Below are 19,140 nucleotides of genomic sequence, written 5' to 3'. Positions count from 1 at the left end.
CTTTATCTAACCACACTGTCCGATTTCAAAAAGGCTTTACAGCGAAAGCAAAACATTAGATTATGTCAGCAGAGTACCAAGCCAGAAATAATCAGACACCCATTTTTCAAGCTAGCATATAATGTCACAAAAACCCAGAAGACAGCTAAATGCAGCACTAACCTTTGATGATCTTCATCAGATGACACACCTAGGACATTATGTTATACAATACATGCATGTTTTGTTCAATCAAGTTCATATTTATATCAAAAAACAGCTTTTTACATTAGCATGTGACGTTCAGAACTAGCATACCCCCCGCAAACTTCCGGAGGAATTTGCTAACATTTTACTAAATTACTCACGATAAACGTTCACAAAAAGCATAACAATTATCTTAAGGATTATAGATACAGAACTCCTCTATGCACTCGATATGTCCGATTTTAAAATAGCTTTTTGGTGAAAGCACATTTTGAAATATTCTAAGTACATAGCCCAGGCATCACGGGCTAGCTATTTAGACACCCGGCAAGTTTAGCACTCACCATAATCATATTTACTATTATAAAAGTTTGATTACCTTTTGTTGTCTTCGTCAGAATGCACTCCCAGGACTGCTACTTCAATAACAAATGTTGGTTTGGTCCAAAATAATCCATCGTTATATCCGAATAGCGGCGTTTTGTTCGTGCGTCCCAGACACTATCTGAAATGGTAAATCAGGGTCGCGCGCATGGCGCAATTCGTGACAAAAAAAATCTAAATATTCCATTACCGTACTTCGAAGCATGTCAACCGCTGTTTAAAATCCATTTTTATGCCATTTTTCTCGTAAAAAAGTGATAATATTCCGACCGGGAATGTCCATTTAGCTAAACAGAGGAAAGAAAACACAGCTTTCGGTCGACGCGGGCACGAGCCTGAGTCTCACAGTACTGTAACCAGCCACTACCCAAACGCGCTACTTTGTTTCAGCCAGCCTGCAAAGCCACGATTCAGCTTTTTACCGCCTTCTGAGACCCTATGGCAGCCGTAGGAAGTGTCACGGGACAGCTAAGATCCTCACTCTTCAATAAACAGAGACAAGAAGAACGACACCGTGTCAGACAGGCCACTTCCTGAATGAAACCTTCTCACATTTTTGCCTGCCAAATGAGTTCTGTTATACTCACAGACACCATTCAAACAGTTTTAGAAACTTTAGGGTGTTTTCTATCCATATGTAATAAGTATATGCATATTCTAGTTACTGGGTAGGAGTGGTAACCAGATTAAATCAGGTACGTTTTTTATCCAGCCGTGAAAATACTGCCCCCTAGCCATAACAGGTTAAAGACAAGACTCTCGTTAATCTAACCACACTGTCCGATTTCAAAAAGGCTTTACAACGAAAGCAAAACATTAGATTATGTCAGCAGAGTACCCAGCCAGAAATAATCAGACACCCATTTTTCAAGCTAGCATATAATGTCACAAAAACCCAAACCACAGCTAAATGCAGCACTAACCTTTGATGATCTTCATCAGATGACAACCCTATGACATTATGTTATACAATACATGCATGTTTTGTTCAATCAAGTTCATATTTATATCAAAAACCAGCTTTTTACATTAGCATGTGACGTTCAGAACTAGCATACCCCCCGCAAACTTCCGGGGAATTTACTAACATTTTACTAAATTACTCACGATAAACGTTCACAAAAAGCATAACAATTATTTTAAGAATTATAGATACAGAACTCCTCTATGCACTCGATATGTCCGATTTTAAAATAGCTTTTTGGTGAAAGCACATTTTGCAATATTCTAAGTACATAGCCCAGCCATCACGGGCTAGCTATTTAGACACCCAGCAAGTTTAGCCTTCACCAAAATCAGATTTACTATTACAAAAGTTTGATTACCTTTGTTGTCTTCGTCAGAATGCACTCCCAGGACTGCTAGTTCAATAACAAATGTTGGTTTGGTCCAAAATAATCCATCGTTATATCCAAATAGCGGCGTTTTGTTCGTGCGTTCCAGACACTATCCGAAATGGTAAATCAGGGTCGCGAGCATGGCGCAATTCGTGACAAAAAAAATCTAAATATTCCATTACCGTACTTCGAAGCATGTCAACCGCTGTTTAAAATCAATTTTTATGCCATTTTTCTCGTAAAAACGCGATAATATTCCGACCGGAAATCTCCGTTTTGGTAAACAGAGGAAAGAAAACAAAGCTTTCAGTCGACGCGGGCACGAGCCTGAGTCTCACAGTACTGTAACCAGCCACTACCCAAACGAGCTACTTTGTTTCAGCCAGAGCCTGCAAAGCCACGATTCAGCTTTTTGCTGCCTTCTGAGAGCCCATGTGAGCCGTAGGAAGTGTCACGTAACAGCAGAGATCCTTTGTAATGGATAGAGATAATCAAGAAGGGGAAGAAATGGTCAGACAGGGTACTTCCTGTACAGAATCTTCTCAGGTTTTGACCTGCCATTTGAGTTCTGTTATACTCACAGACACCATTCAAACAGTTTTAGAAACTTTGGGGTGTTTTCTATCCGAATATGCATATTCTAGTTACTGGGCAGGAGTAGTAACCAGATTAAATCGGGTACGTTTTTTATCCAGCCGTGTCAATACTGCCCCCTAGCCCTAACAGGATATCCTATTTTCTGGGCCTGAGTAACAGGCAGTTTACTTAGGATACCTCAGTCATCCAAAATTCTGAATACTGCCCCCTATCCCTAACAAGTTTTAAAGAATAACCATGCATCCTCTACTGATGGGATGAGGTCAATGTCATTCCAGGACAGCCCGGCCAGGTCGATTAGGAAAGCCTGTTCGCTGAAGTGTTTTAGGGAGCGTTTGACAGTGATGAGGGGTGGTCGTTCGACTGCAGACCCATTACGGATGCAGGCAATGAGGCAGTGATCGCTGAGATCTTGGTTGAAAACAGCAGAGGTGTATTTGGAGGGTGAGTTAGTTAGGATGATATCTATGAGGGTGCCCGTGTTTACGGATTTGGGGTTGTACCTGGTAGGTTCATTGATATTTTGTGTGAGATTGAGGGCATCAAGCTTAGATTGTAGGATGGCCAGGGTGTTAAGCATGTCCCAGTTCAGGTCACCTAGCAGCACGAGCTCAGAATATAGATGGGGGGGAAATCAATTCACATATGGTGTCCAGGACACAGCTGGGGGCAGAGGGTGGTCTATAGCAAGTGGCAACGGTGAGAGACTTGTTTCTGGAAAGGTGAATTTTTAGATGTAGAAGCTCGAATTGTTTTGGTACAGATCTGGATAGTAATACAGAACTCTGTAGGCTATCTCTGCAGTAGATTGCAACACCGCCCCCTTTGGCAGTTCTATCTTGGCGGAAAATGTTATAGTTAGGGATGGAGATTTCTGGGTTTTTGGTGGTTTTCCTAAGCCAGGATTCAGACACGGCTAAGACATTCGGTTTGGCAGAATGTGCTAAAGCAGTGAATAAAGCAAACTTAGGGAGAAGGCTTCTAATGTTAACATGCATGAAACCAAGGCTTTTACATTTACCAAAGTCAACAAATGAAAGCACCTGGGGAGTAGGAGTGAAGCTAGGCACTGCAGGTCCTGGATTAACCTCTACATCACATCAAATGCTGTAATTGTAGAGGTAATGTAGTTGTAGAGGTAACTTTAGACTCATGTTATTGCAGTGCTGAAATACGTTTACATGTTGTGCATTTTCTGTGTCCTGATGCGATAGCAAATATCTCCAACTAACTCTTCCTTGGTGTTTTATCTCCCCGTTTTCCCTCGAGGTCTTCTTCAGTGTGTCTGAGTGCTGTGTTTCATGTGGTGTATTGCCTGTGTGTTATGTGCCACTGTGTTGCTCCCCTATGTTGACTGACTGAGCGTGTTAAGTGACCCTCTCTGACTTCCGGTCTAAAGCCTCGGTGTGAGAGGAGATCACCATGATGATCCCAAGAACAGCCTCCTGGGATAAATCCTTATAGCAACACCTGTGTCATGCTTAAATCTGACCCCTATTTCATCTTGACTGATAATTCCCTTATAAATTCTATAATGAGAGACTTTAACTGAAGTACAGTTGAAGTCTGAAGTTTACATTCACTTAGGTTGGAGTCATTAAATTATATAAAACATATTGAAGCATATTGCATCATGTCTGATTCATTCCTGTAACATATACTGCAGTAAATTCTAAACAGTAGAGAGATGTCATTCTTGTTTTGTAAAGACATTTTACAAAATAAAACATGGTGTAAGGCTACCTGTTGTTAGTGTTTTTTAGGTCATTGTGTGCTTGTTGGGTGACAACCTTTGCTAGTGTTATGGAAGAATGAGTTGATTTGAGACATGTATAAAGGGTTTTGGTAGTTTTAGTGCATTTTGAATGCGAAATTAACTGCTGTGCCAAGCTGAAAGTTGGTTAGGAGAATTGTGTGAAGAGTTTTGAAAAAGTGACCTAAATATTGAGAAATGGGTCCTAGCGATTGTAAAAAACTCTAATGAATATCATACACCAGATTCTACTACCTCTCACCATCGACATTTAGCCCCCAGCATAATCATAATATGATCCTGATTATTATACATTAAATAGGAAGCACCTTCTGTTGTGACATAGATTTATATGTATGGCCGGTATGGAATTACTTACTGTTTCATTATGGTGAAATGTCATCACACATAATGTCAAATCATAAGTTCAAGTTCAAGTTTGACTTGTCACATGCACAAGTACAATGAAATACTTAACGTGCAAGCCCTACCCAACAGCACAGTATTCAATATCAACAAAATAAAAAAGAAATAAAAATACAGGAGAAATAAGAAAATAACCTAGAGAATACTGTCTAATCGGCCTTTTTGGATTATGATACAAGGTTTAGAGATATGATATTGTGAAAACGAGTCATCCTAAAGAGTTCAGACATCATTAAGGATATCAACATAGATATTTTATTTTTGCTAAAGAACCTTTTTTCTGTGGGTTAGCTTTGATTGGTTTATCCAAGGCATGTTACCTAGCTCTAGAGAGGGAGTTGTGTTTGAAACAACAGGCAGAAAGCAGCCTGAAGCTTGATGCAATACCAGACTTAAAAATGCAACAGCACTATTTCGGGCATGAGCAGAATAACATTTTTAAGGGGGATTCAGAGAAAGCCTGGTGAAAGTTAGCCACTACTACTATTCAGCCTCTCCTCCCTTCTCAGTCAACTGCTATATTTTGCAACCTGATCTCATAGTTTGACTTCAGAATTTGCCGTAATTGGATGAACTCCTATTTTTGACCCATTCATTCCGCGTGGTTACAGGGTTAAAACAGAAACAACTCAAAGGGTTAAGTTAAGGTATTCATTCCAAGTGGTTAAGGCTATGGTTTGGGGAAGGCTCTGAACTTCGTGAGTTTGAGTCCAGTGCTGTGCCACTGTTTTTTTGTGAGCACTGAGGAAGGCATATATTGATGTCCTCAGGATCTTTTGAAACATCCAAAGTCAACCGCTTTTTCTTGTGACCAGCCTGATATTTTTTCCTCCTCTAAACTACTCTCTCCTCCCTTTTTCTGTCATCGCTTGTTCTGTATTTCTCTCAATCTCCAACAAGCAGGCACGCACGCATGCAAACACAAATAGAAGGCTATTTGCTTTCTTTCTTGTTTTCATCCAGTATAGGGTACATAGACTCAAAGGATTGTTCTCTGATGTTAAATATTGATAAAGCCTCTTACACTAATGAAGAAATAAATACCACACCAGCCCAGAATACAACCTTATTACAAATACACAGAGGAACGAATACCACACCTGTCACGATCATCGTACAGAGCAGACCAAATCGCAGCGTGATTTGAGTTCCACATCTTTATTCAAAGTGAAACTACCAAAAAACAAATAACCAACAACGAAAACGTAACCTCAGTGGTGCTACATGCACATACACAAAACAATATCCCACAAAGCAGGTGGGAACAATGAACAACTTAAGTATGATCCCCAATTAGAGACAACGATAAACAGCTACCTCTAATTGGGAACCATACTAATACACCAACATAGAAAATACAGACTAGAACACCCCCCTAGTCACACCCTGACCTACAACACCATAGAGAACCAAGGGCTCTCTATGCTCAGGGTGTGACAACACCAGCAGCCCAGAATACAAGCTTTTTGAAATTACACAGAGGGAAAAAAAATCTAAGCAATAACTAAGAGGCCATATTCAATACCCCTGCAGCCTTGTTTCATAAAAAACAATGCCTAGCCAGACAGAACAGCTAAGCTCTTGAGATATTGACAGTCATATTTCAAAAGGCTACATTTTTATAGAAGTAAGATGGCAATGCTTGCGTCATAATTGTAATTGAAATAGAGATTTAGAAAACCATTTCTGTGGATATTAATAATAGGAGAGAACTTCATGAGAAAGCACTGGAATGGTAAATCTTTTTTTAGACCGGAACAGTCCGCTCTGGAACATTGAACCACCACTCTGTCTGACCATCTGATCACGAGACACTCCTGAGAGAACACTGTGTGTGTGTGTGTGTGTGTGTGTGTGTGTGTGTGTGTGTGTGTGTGTGTGTGTGTGTGTGTGTGTGTGTGTGTGTGTGTGTGTGTGTGATGTGTGTGTGAGAGAGACTATTCAGCAGAGCCCCTAGAGCAGAACAGAGCTTTGTGGTGATACATTATTAATTACCTGCAGCTCAATTCTTTTTTTCTCCTCTTTTATTTATTTATTTATATTCAATTTTGCAAGTTTTTGATTTTATTTTATACTGACCATTGTCCTCTCTCTCTTTCTCTCCCCGACCCTCTCTCTTTGTATTTATTTTTCGCTCTCCCCTCCTGCCCCCCCCTCCTACCCATCTCTTGTAACTCTGACTCTCATTCGCTGTTGTATCGATAAACTAAGATTAATGATTAACTTTCATTCTGATGCAGAGGGTTTGAACCCAAGTTGATTTTTTGTCTGGCCCTACCAAATCAGAACCAATCATAGAAAAAAAAAAGTTCTCATAAGTTTAGACAGTACAGTAAAGTAGAGAAAAAGTAGAGTATAGCTCAGTACAGTACAATAGAGCACAGTAGGGTAATGAAAAGTAAAGTGTAGGTCAGTACAGTACACTGCAGTACAGTACAGTAGAGCACAGTATAATGTACTTTGTACCCTACTGTACTCCACTGAATTAAACTAAACTGTACTGTACATTGCTCTACTATACTGTACTCTGCTGAATTAAACTCTACTGTACTGTGCTGTGCTGTACTGTGCTGTTCAAACTTGTGAAACATAGATGCCTTTTCAACATCCGGAAAATAAGTCTTCTAAGCGTCTTTTCGACGTCATTTAGCTTTCTGTGTACATTGTTACAATGGGGATGGTTGTCAGATTGACAAGCAACCCCAATATCAATGTGACAACTATCCCATGAGTCATGATACACATACAGGAGCACTTTTATTCATTATTTACCCATACTGAATACAAAATATTCCTTGTAATTAGACCAAATCACTCCATAGATAATATTGATCAGTATTAATCGACAGGGTCGGTAGCAGGGGGTTGGTTACATCAAGATTGATCAGTCATTGATGTTGGTCCGATGAGTTACTCCACAACCTGATTCAAGCATACAGTTTGTGTGGTTTTGATTGGTTTGATGTGATTTGGTTGGTTTGATTTGCAGTGTTTTGATTAAAGATACATTTTTACTTGGTTTTTCTTCCATTTCAGTTTAAATGAAAAGGGCAAAAATACTGAGTACTTAGTGACATTGTTCTGATTACCCATAGCTTGTATTATTGCTCATACTTCATAGTGTGACATTTTTTATTTTAGGGATAATGTGACTTTTGTTCATTGAGTTGGAATTCCATCACATCGAGAAAAAAAAAACAGTGCAGAAATTGCCCCTCCAGCAGCATATTTGTTCAAATGTACCCTTTCTGAAGTTCAGTCAGTTTTTAATTTCCATTTAGCATCTCTCTGCTCTGCCTACTCACTGACCTTTCATACATTCTCAAACAGCCCTGTCTCTACTCTCTTTATTAAACTAGAGTCACTGATTAAACAACAGCAAAATCGCAAAGCCTCTCAATCAGTTCTCTTCTCTTTCTCTCGCTCAGACACGGCTTCTCTCAAAAGATAGTGATGTTTGTTAACCACTCTTTTTGTCCCAATCTGCATTCACTATGTGCTTGCCACAGTAAAGGAAAAGAGAATACTGGAAAAGGAAGAAAAGAGAAGTAGGTATCGGCTCTGTGTTTCCTTTATAATGTTGGTAACTTTATTAGAGTGTCTCTTTGTTATAGAGGTGTTGAAATGTATTGAGCCCATTTGTCTGTGGGTTTTCATCCCTGGAGACAGCTCACTCTGTGGTTGAGCTTGTCTGCTCCAGTTCCATCGCCTCCATTTTGTTCCTGCTGACTGTAATAAGACGCTGTGATCCTCTATAGTTCTCTGACAGACAGACTCCTCTTTAATCTTCCCAGTTCATTCAACAGTAGCGTTCTGCTCTGACAGAGTGAGAGGCCAAATACTTCTACAACCACCACAGTGAGTGTGTTTGTGTGTGTGTGTTAGGGGTTGGAAACAATTATTTTCCAATTGTTTCGTTCTGAAGAGAACCATTATTTTTTTTGTTCCGTTTGACTGTTTTGACCAGAAAAATAAAGTTATGAACTGGTTCGAACCTTTTTAAACCTCTGAAATGGGCTAGTAGTTTACATGCATTGGACAGACAAGTGTAGGCGTGAGAGCCAGAGAGGGTGGAGGAGACTTGACTTGAAGCGCTGGCCATCTTTTTATGACATGCATTATTTCAATTAGGCCCACAGAATTATACCTACGGAGGAGCGGCTTCTATGAAAGAACTTTGAATGTCTTTGAACTTCTGAGAGTTGGCTTAACATTGGACCATGCTAACAAGCTTGTGTGTGCGGAGTGGCACCAGAATTAAAATAAAAACACGTCTTACCTTTTTGTAGTTAATAAATCCAATGTGAAACATGATAACTATAGTATCCTTAACTAGCATTGAAAAAAGTTAATCCGTTCTTCTCTAGTTAAAAAAATAAATACATCTCTCCCTAATTTCTTTGCATAGGTGCTTTGTTGCATTTTTTGTGGGACTGGGAAAAAATGCTCGTAACATAAAATAACGTTATTAACCGGTTCCCATGCTTTTAAAATAACGTTTCTGTTCCGGAACTGTATAGATCACTTTTGTTCCTGGTTCTGATTCTGTTTCTAAAAATGTTTTGTACTTTTCCAGTTTTCAGTTCTGTTCCCTGAACCGGTTCTAACCCCTGGTGTGTTCTTGCATGCCTGTGTGTGTCTTCGTTTCAGAGTGTACTGTATATGTGCTCCAATGGATCCCTTGCCATGCTTGTCTACACTCATATTATTTGGTCGTCAGTGCACCCCCTCCCTCTTCCCCAACACCACAGCAGCTTGTGCACTGCTGGATTTTTGCCCTAGATTCATACTCTCACCTGCCTCTCCCTCCTCTGCCTCCCTGCATGCACACCTGTATTCCTCTTTACCTACTTGGATTCTAGTGTACCTGTGAGCTAGGCTCCTGTTTAAGGAAGGAACTCCAAACATGGAATAGGGTGAATTAGGGACAGTTTAAACTTATTCTGTTGAGAGACAGGGAGGTAGCTAGTGTTGTCAGCCTGAGCTGGGTTTGGACCCTTGGTATCTTTGGTATGGTATGTATGAACCACTTGCTTTTGCTTATTGATTAGTATGATCTGCGTAGCCCTTTCCTCCAGCCAAGGACCAAATGCACCCTCTTTAGCCTAATGGGTGGAATGTTATTAATATTTTTCATAATTTTGTAATTAATAAATATATATATTAACGACAAAAATCCAATGTTTCTATGTCAAACAGCTTTGTTATATTTCAGTCTTCTGTGATGTATATAAAGTGTAATATTAGGATGCAAACTCTAAATTGAATGCATTTCAATGCTATATCTGACATGCTACAAGTGTCTTCTTTTTTAAGCCCATAACCATGTGTGTGAGGTGTATAGATTTGTTTAAGACTACCAAGAATCACTCTGTGTGAGCCTGATTTAGCCCAATGCAGTAAAAGATTAAATGTTTGTTAATCTGACTGAGGCTGTACAGATGTAGGATCTTAATTTGATTACTCTTTTGTTGCTGAGAACTTTCCTGCACAGCAGGAAATGCAAACTTGTAGTGTATTCAAGGATTATACAGGCTTTCTAAAGTTTGTAATTTCCACATTAAAATGTGAGACTTGATATTCCCTAACAAAAAATGTATCAACCACTACAAAAATGGTCCATTAATTATAATCCACATAATAATTAACGTTTTCTGTTGCTGCAGGATTATTTTTCTTCTGTAGCAAACTGGCTCAAATGAATATCCTACATCTGTATTCAACACCTGATGGTTGCACTCTTGCGTTGTTTTGAGGTGTTATTGGTTTTGTGGAACAGTTTTACAAATGTTACAATCTAAAGTCCATTGCATTGTGATTATGTCAATAATAATAGTATGGTAGCTAGGTGAACCAGCCTTGAGTGAATAATTGTTTTTGTAGTCTTACTGTATATTGCTTCTTTCTAAAGGATTTTCCCTTTCCAATTCATCCTCCCAAACCTGTCATGTTGAATATGATATATTTTCTTGAAAGAACATTATCTTATCTCCTTCCTTTTATGGTTCTTATCGAAAGAGGGTTTGATAGATGTCAGTGAATTAATGAAAGGAAGATGGAAAGTAGAAATTGAACTCTGATCAACTGCTCCACTTTAGAATGCTTGAGAAGACAAACAGAAAACCTCCCTTTCATCTTCTATCTGACATGTATCTATATCTGCAGCTAATTGGATGGTCACGCTCATAATTGTTCATTATTAAGGCCCCTCATTTGTCGGTCCAGGCTTTTGTTATGGTGGTGATATGTGATCCTCTGTAATAACTGTGTGTCGTTATTGGACACCGCTGGGTTCTATAGTGATGGGGGTCGGGGGGTGAAGAGACTGTCTTGTCCATGTGATGTTCATCTCTGCTAATGTTTCTCTCCTGATGGTGCAATGAGTTATGTTGGTTTAGGACAGGGTAGGTAACCCTCATCCTAGAGTGTGTAACGTTCATCGTAAGGAGTGGACCAAAATGCAGCGGGTATATTGATCAGCTTTTTTATTTTATTAAAGAAAACACACTTAAACAAAACAAACGACGAAAACAGTCCCGTAAGGTGCACAGACTATACAGGAAACAACCACCCACAAAACACAAGTGAAACAAACCCCAACTAAATATGGCCTCCAATTAGAGTCAACGACAACCAGCTTCCTCTAATTGGAGGTCCTACCAAAACCCCAACATAGAAATAGAAAAACTAGATAAACACATAGAAATAGAAAATGTAGAACATAAACCAAAAAATCCGAACCACACAAAACAAACACCCCCTGCCACGCCCTGACCAAACTACAATAACAAATAACCCCTTTTACTGGTCAGGACGTGACAGAGTGCCACAGGCACTTCATGCTTTTGATTGATCTGACCTGGAAGACCAGGTACACTATATATATATACAAAAGTATGTGGGCACTTCTTCAAATTTGTGGATTCGGCTATTTCAGCCACACCCATTGCTGACCGGTGTATAAAATCAAGCACACAGCCATCACCTTACTAAGGAGCTCAGTGACTTTCAATGTGGATCCGTCATAGGATGCCACCTTTCTAACAAGTCAGTTCATCACATTTCTGCCCTGCTAAAGCTGCCCCGGTCAACTGTAAGTCCTATTGTGAAGTGGAAACGACTAGGAGTAACAACGGCACAGCTGCGAAGTGGTAGGCCACACATGCTCACAGAACGTGGCCGCCAAGTGCTGAAGCATGTGACGCGTAAAAATTGTCTTTCCTCGGTTGCAAAACTCACTACCGAGTTCCAACTGCCTCTGGAAGCAAAGTCACCACAAGTAATGTTCATCGGGAGCTTCATGAAATGGGTTCCCATGGCCAAGCAGACGCACACAAGCCTAAGATCACCATGCATAATGCCATGCGTCAGCTGGAGTGGTGTAAAGCTCGCCGCCATTGGACTCTTGAGCAGTGGAAACGCGTTCTCACACTTCACCATCTGGCAGTCCAACGGACGAATCTGGTTTTGATGGATGCCAGGAGAACACTACCTGCCCCAATGCATAGTGCCAACTGTAAAGTTTGATGGAGGAGGAATAATGGTCTGGGGCTGTTTTTCATGGTTCATGCTAGGCCCCTTAGTTCCAGTGAAGGGAAATCTTTACGCTAAAGCATACAATAACATTCTAGACGATTCTGTGCTTCCAATTTTGTGGCAACAGTTTGGGGAAGGCCCTTTCCTGTTTCAACATGACAATACCCCATGCGCAAAGCGAGGTCCATACAGAAATGGTTTGTTGAGATCGGTGTGGAAGAACTTGACTGACCTGCACATAGCCCTGACCTCAGCCCCAATCGAACACCTTTGGGATGAATTGGATTGCCGACTGCATGATAGGCCTAATCGCCCAACATCAGTACCCGACCTCACTAATGCTCTTGTGGCTTAATGGAAGCAAGTCACTGCAGCAATATTTCAACATCTAGTGGAAAGCCTACTCAGAAGAGTGGAGGCTGTTATAGCAGGAAAGGGGGGACCAACTCCATATTAATGCCCATGACTTTGGAATGAGATGTCCGATAAGCAGGTGTCCACATACTTTTGGTCATGTAGTGTATATTGAATTTAGGCAATCACTGAACTGATTAATTAGCTTAGTTGGTCAAGTGTGGTGCCTAGTTGGAACAAAATCCTGCAGTAACTGTGGCACCACAGGAACAGGGTTGCCTACCCCTGGTGTAGGTTTTAGTTACTTACTTTTGTTTTTCATAATGTACTGCTGAAGCGCTCATACATTTCTTGTTCAATGAGGTCCTTCTCGGAGATATATAAAGGTCCCTACATGAGAGTTAACAAAGTCCTCTGAATGTCAGCATAATGAGAATAGTTCATGAATTTGGGGAATTTGCCTTTGTCATTATCCCCAAAGTGGTAGGTCTTCCAAGATATTTTACCTGATTTCACTGTGTAGGATTTCAGTAGTTTCTTTATGTTTATTTTACTTTCTCCTCTTCTCTTCCTCCCTCAGAGCGGGGAAGGGGGTATTCTCAGCCATGAAGCTCGGCAAGACCAAGAGCTCCAAGGATGACCACAAGAAAGGTAGGCTTTTTTACTAATCAGCTGCCCATCGAGACTTTGATAAGTTGAATCAGGTGTATTAGAGCAGAGATGGAGAGACCTATAGCTCTCCAGGAAGAGGGTTGGCCTCCCCTGGCATATAGTAACATAGGTTATTGTGATGGCACCCCCAAGATGAGCCAGCCATCCTGGACATGGAGGATCTGAACAGGAAGGCCATGCGTCTGGGAGGGGTGGGGGGTCTGGACCCAGACTGCATCTCCCTGGCCTCCGTCACTGCTGTCACCACTAATGTCTCCAACAAGAGGTCTGTGTACTTATTTATGTACTTACTTATTGTACATCTGTTACTGCAATGATCCATTGACCCTTTATAACACTCTTATTCATGTTTATAACCCATACTACAGTACTAGTTGAGTAAATTAGCAAACTGCAGGCTACACTTCATTAGGAAAAGCTCTGATTTGTGTGCCTTGACCCTCTCAGATCAAAGCCTGATATCAAGATGGAGCCTAGTTCTGGGAGGCCTGTGGATTACCAGGTGAGAGGAGGGAAAGAATCCACCCCCCCCCCAAAAAAATAAATAAATAAAATAAAATACATGTTTTATTGTCATATACACCAGATAGGTGCAGTGAAATGTGTTGTTTTACAGGGTTGGCCATAGTAGTACAGCACCTACCGAGCAAATTAAGTGCCTTGCTCAAGGGCACATTGACAGATTTTTCAGCTCACGTAATTGATCCAGCGACCTTTCGGTTACTGGCCCAACACTCTAATCACTAGGCTACCTGCCACTCTAAAAGTATGTTGTTTTGCAGGTTCCGCCATAGTAATAGGCGCGCCCAAAAAACGATTAAAAAAACTTTTAAGTTCCAGAATTAGGACATTTATTTAAATCATGGTATGTTCTAATTAATTTCTAGACAATAACAAACATATTGTTAAATTATATGGTACAATGTCATTGTTTGTACAGGTGGCTGTCCCAAACCTGACTCCTAAACGTAATGTTTGAAAATAAAGCAATTCATGATTATTTTTTATCTAACACTATTATTTCAATAGAACATCTTGATTTGTTATATTATTACATTGAAAGATACTGATCTAATTCGTAGTTATTGTTTTATTTTTAAACATCTTTCTCAAAAAATGCTGTCCCACTTTTTTTGATGTCGCTACCGAAACACCCACATTAAAAGACTGTAGAATGAATGTGTCATAGCCAGCAGGGGGCTCCAACCCTCTAAAAGCCCAAACGTTGTCATCTATTTGTGACTCACCACCTGGATTCGATCTTATGTAGCAACATTTGAATTTCAGTTTTTTTACATTGGATAAAAGTAGAGACTCTGAGCTACACAATTGTATATCATACGCTACATTGAGGAAACAATGGGAAAGTAATTCTGCTTTGAAAGTTGATAAACTTGTAAACTCACATTTGAGAAAACTGTCTTTCAATGTTTTGGTACTACTATTGGAGAGCCCTTCTTTGTCTACACCCATTCAGCATTGTTCACACCCTCTTAAGACTTAGCAACCCATCTCTTTAAGGGTTGATACAACCTTTCTGTACTAACTTGCCAGCTACTTCCAGAGATCTAAGAGGGAGAGAGAACAGCTCACTGAACATTACTCGCCCTATCGCGTTCAGAGCACACACTGGACGCTCTGGCCAATAAGTACAGTTGTTCCGAAAGTTCTGACCTCACAACTACAATCAAGCACCCAAGCTAACTGGCTAACATTGGCTAGCTACTTCCAGACACATAATGAGAGAACACCCCACTGTGACCATTTTACTCACCCTAGCAGAGCTGGTTAGGCTTTTTTCATGTTATCCAGAGTGTTGGTGACTGTAACTGTGCTGCTGGCACCAATTGAATTATGCTTTGTTGCCAATGTTTACTGACACCGGACATATTCAATGGGTGTTGAGTGTTCAAAAATGCATCAGTTATTCTACGCTCTGGCACACTAAGATAAGAGTATTTTGTTAAGAAATGTAGCTAGATAGCTATCTAGGTAAACAATGAATCCCAACGCATGACACAACGTTAGTTAGCGAGCCAGCCAGCTAACGTTAGCTAGCTAGCTAATAGTACACTTTAACTTGAAATGAAAATACATTGCCAAAATTAGAGTGGAGTCTTTTGTTAAGTCATGTAGCTAGCTAGCTAAACAATGGACCATAATCACAACTCATGACATTACTGTAATATACTCTACTGTAATATGCTGTATTGTACTGTGTTCTACTTAAGTGATAATGCCAGAGAAGCCTTGAGAAGTTTGGAGGATATATTGGCACCGTCTTGGAAATTCTAAAGAGAGACTGTAGATTCTTCAAACAACAACCTTTATTGTAAGATTAGCAAAAAATTGAGCAATCAACAATCACTCATAGTTCAGAGTTAAATGCTCAATGAACAGAGTTGGCTCTCAGCTTTTATAGAAAGTCCAACCTCTTTGTCTAAGTGGCAGTTAGCAGATGTGTGCAAACAGGGGTGGGGAACATGGTTTATGAAAGGTGTTTAGCTTGTCTGTGCAGATTAAGATAACTGACATTGCCACCATTGTTTGTTCCTTCCTGCAAGTTTCCACACAGAGGAGGTCCAGCAGATAGTACAAACGGGATGTCACATACTGCGGTCGCACCCGGCTCTTATCTGTACGCCCAGACTTATGACTAAGTCACACAAGGCAAGCCTGCATCAGCAAAAAAAACACTAGCATATAGCAATGGACAATTCTCTAAGTAAAAACAGTATAGTATGTCTAATTTTGTCATTTTTCATGACATTTCCTCCATTTTGAGACTAAGTCTCAACCTAATGGAAAGTTACTTACAAGCATTTTCATCAAACAAGCATTAAAAACAAAGAGAGTCACACACTCCATATATATTACCTCCCAGTATTTTATTGGGTAAAAAAACGCCAATGTTTTCGGCATAACTGTGCCTTCAAATTACTGGGAGGTTTTATATATGGAGTGTGCGACTTTCTTTGTTTTATAGCTTACAGTTTATGCCCTGTTAATCAGCACCTCTACACTAAAACATTTTCCCTTGTTGTGCGCCAGCTGATGCTTTTCATCAAACAAGCATTAACATGATTTGGAAAGAGGGAAAAGGAAAGACTTTCTTACACTTAGTACATTACAATTGTAAATTACCTGTCATTGAGTTTCAAACCTTCACATAGTGCAGTTCATTCTCAGAAGAGGACAGGAACATATGAATTAAACATCAGTACACGCTTCATTACGACACACAAGGCAATCACTTAATTTATACCCTCACCCTGGGGTATGAATGTACAGCAATGGTCACCTATCATTTGGCGCACTCTGCAGGAGATGTGATGCTACTACTACAGCGAACTTAGCCTCCGGTTACAAATACATTTGTACATAAATCATTCCATCTAACCCATAACACATTAGCCCCTACCACGAGTCCACTTACAGTACCAGTCTAAAGTTTGGACACACCTACTCAGTCCAGGGTTTTTCTTTATTTTGACCATTTTCTGCATTGTACAATAATAGTGAAGACATCAAAACTATGAAAAAACACATACTAAATCTTGTAGTAACCAAAAAGATTTTATCAAATCAAAATATATTTTATATTTGAGATTCTTCAAAGTAGCCACCCTTTGCCTTGATGACAGCTTTGCACACTCTTGGCATTCTCTCAATCAGCTTCATGAGGTAGTCACCTGGAATGCATGTCAATTAACATGTGTGCCTTGTTAAAAGTTAATTTGTGGAATTTCTTTCCTTCTTAATGCGTTTGAGCCAATCAGTTGTGTTGTGACAAGGTAGGGGTGGTAAACAGAAGAGAGCCCTATTTGGTAAAAGACCAAGTCCTTATTATGGCAAGAACAGCTCAAATAAGCAAAGAGAAACGACAGTCCATCATTACTTTAAGACATGAATGTCAGTCAATATGGATAATTTCAAGAACTTTAAAGTTTCAAGTGCAGTTGCAAAAACCATTAAGCGCTATGATGAAACTGTCTCTCACGAGGACCGCCACAGCAAAGGAAGACCCATAGTTAACTCTGCTGTAGAGAATAAATTCTTTAGAGTTACCAGCCTCAGCAATTGCAGCCCAAATAAATACCACAGAGTTTAAGTAACACACACATCTCAACATCAACTGTTCAGAGGAGACTGCGTGACCAGGCCTTCATGTTTGAATTGCTACAAATAAACCACTACTAAAGGACACCAATAATAATAAGAGACTTGCTTGGGCCAAGAAACACGAGCAATGGACATTAGACTGGTGGAAATCTGTCCTTTGGTTACAACCGCCATGCTTTTGTGAGACGCAGAGTCGGTGAGTGGATGATCTCTGCGTGTGTGATTCCCACTGTGAAGCATGGAGGAGGAGGTGTGATGGTGTGGAGGTGCTTTGCCTGTGAAACTGTCGGTGATTTATTTTGAATTCAAGGCACACTTAAACAGCATGGCTACCATAGCATTCTGTAGAGATAAGCCATCCCATCTGGTTTGCGCTTAGTCCCACTATCTTTTGTTTTTCAACAGAACAATGACCCAACACATCTCCAGACTGTGTAAGGGCAACTTGACCAAGAAGGATAGTGATGGAGTGCTGCATCAGATGACCTGGCCTCCACAATCACCTGACCTCAACCCAATTCAGATGGTTTGGGATGAGTTGGACCGTAGAGTGAAGGAAAAGCAGCCAACAAGTGATCAGCGTATGTGGGAACTCCTTCAAGACTGTTGGAAAAGCATTCCAGGTGAAGCTGGTTGAGAGAATGCCAAGAGTGCGCAAAGCTGTCATCAAGGCAAAGGGTGGCTACTTTGAAGAATCTAAAATCTAAAATATATTTTAATTTGTTTAACTCTTTTTTTGGTTACTACATGATTCCATATGTGTTATTTTGTACTTTTGATGTCTTCACTGCTATTCTACAATGAAGAAAATAGTAAAAATTAACAAAAACCCTTGAATGAGTAGGTGTGTCCAAACATTTTTACATTTACCTTTTAGTAGACGCTCTTATCCAGAGCAACTTACAGTAGTGAATGCATACATTTATTCTCCGTACTGGTCCCCCGTGGGAATCGAACCCACAACCCTGGTGTTGCAAACACCATGCTCTACCAACTGAGTTACACGGGACTACAAACATTTGACTGGTACTGTATATAGTTATAAACATACTTAAACATGCTCATGTCAATTGTACTGTATTATTCAGAAAGCCATATGTATTGATGCACTTTAACATTAGAATTATGATAACATGGTAAATCAAAACCCCGACTATCACCGTCCCCATCATAGCTATACAGCCCAAATTTAGAATGACAGTCCTTAGTGCTTCACTTTGATTCTATCACGCAAATTCAAGACCCTCAACTTAGTGGCTTGTTAATGACAGATCGGTATCTCAATGCATTATAATCTAAATTACAATAAGCTTCCTAGTGTGTAGACCTCCAAAATCAACATGATACCCCAAATAAACAGTTTAGGGACAACCCTAAATCAATTTACAGGCACAGTTGACCACCCCCTTCCTTCCTGGCAATCTTCTTCTGGCATTTCTTCATGTTCTGCTTCAGATAGTGTTTCAGTTCGTCAGTTCGTTTCAAAGTGGATGGCCCTTGATAATGTCTCTGACCTGGGCCGCCACTGTCCTTTACAGTCCATTATGCCTTGTCCATTTTCCCACCAGTACACCAGCAGCATCAGAAAAGTTTGGACAGGATCTCACCCCCTTCCTTCCTGGCAATCTTCTTCTGGCATTTCTTCATGTTCTGCTTCAGATAGTGTTTCAGTTCGTCAGTTCGTTTAAAAGTGGATGGCCCTTGATAATGTCTCTGACCTGGGTCGCCACTGTCCTTTACAGTCCATTATGCCTTATCCATTTTCCCACCAGT

The 19,140-nt window shown here is 40.2% G+C and overlaps 1 protein-coding gene across 3 annotated transcripts in view; it reads left to right on the top strand.

Moving 5' to 3' along the window:
* Positions 1-19,140, top strand: part of otofa (otoferlin a) — a 149,074-nt gene that overhangs the window by 93,665 nt on the left and 36,269 nt on the right. For all 3 annotated transcript variants that reach the window (XM_014145204.2, XM_014145198.2, XM_014145200.2), the window contains exons 6-8: positions 13,154-13,224; positions 13,378-13,510; positions 13,693-13,747. In XM_014145204.2, the coding sequence (XP_014000679.2) occupies positions 13,154-13,224; positions 13,378-13,510; positions 13,693-13,747 (259 nt within the window). The remainder of the gene's footprint in view (positions 1-13,153; positions 13,225-13,377; positions 13,511-13,692; positions 13,748-19,140) is intronic.

The sequence above is a fragment of the Salmo salar genome, chromosome ssa15 (genome assembly GCF_905237065.1).
Source record: "Salmo salar chromosome ssa15, Ssal_v3.1, whole genome shotgun sequence".
NCBI lineage: Eukaryota > Metazoa > Chordata > Actinopteri > Salmoniformes > Salmonidae > Salmo > Salmo salar.
This window is presented reverse-complemented; position numbering and strand designations above follow the sequence as displayed.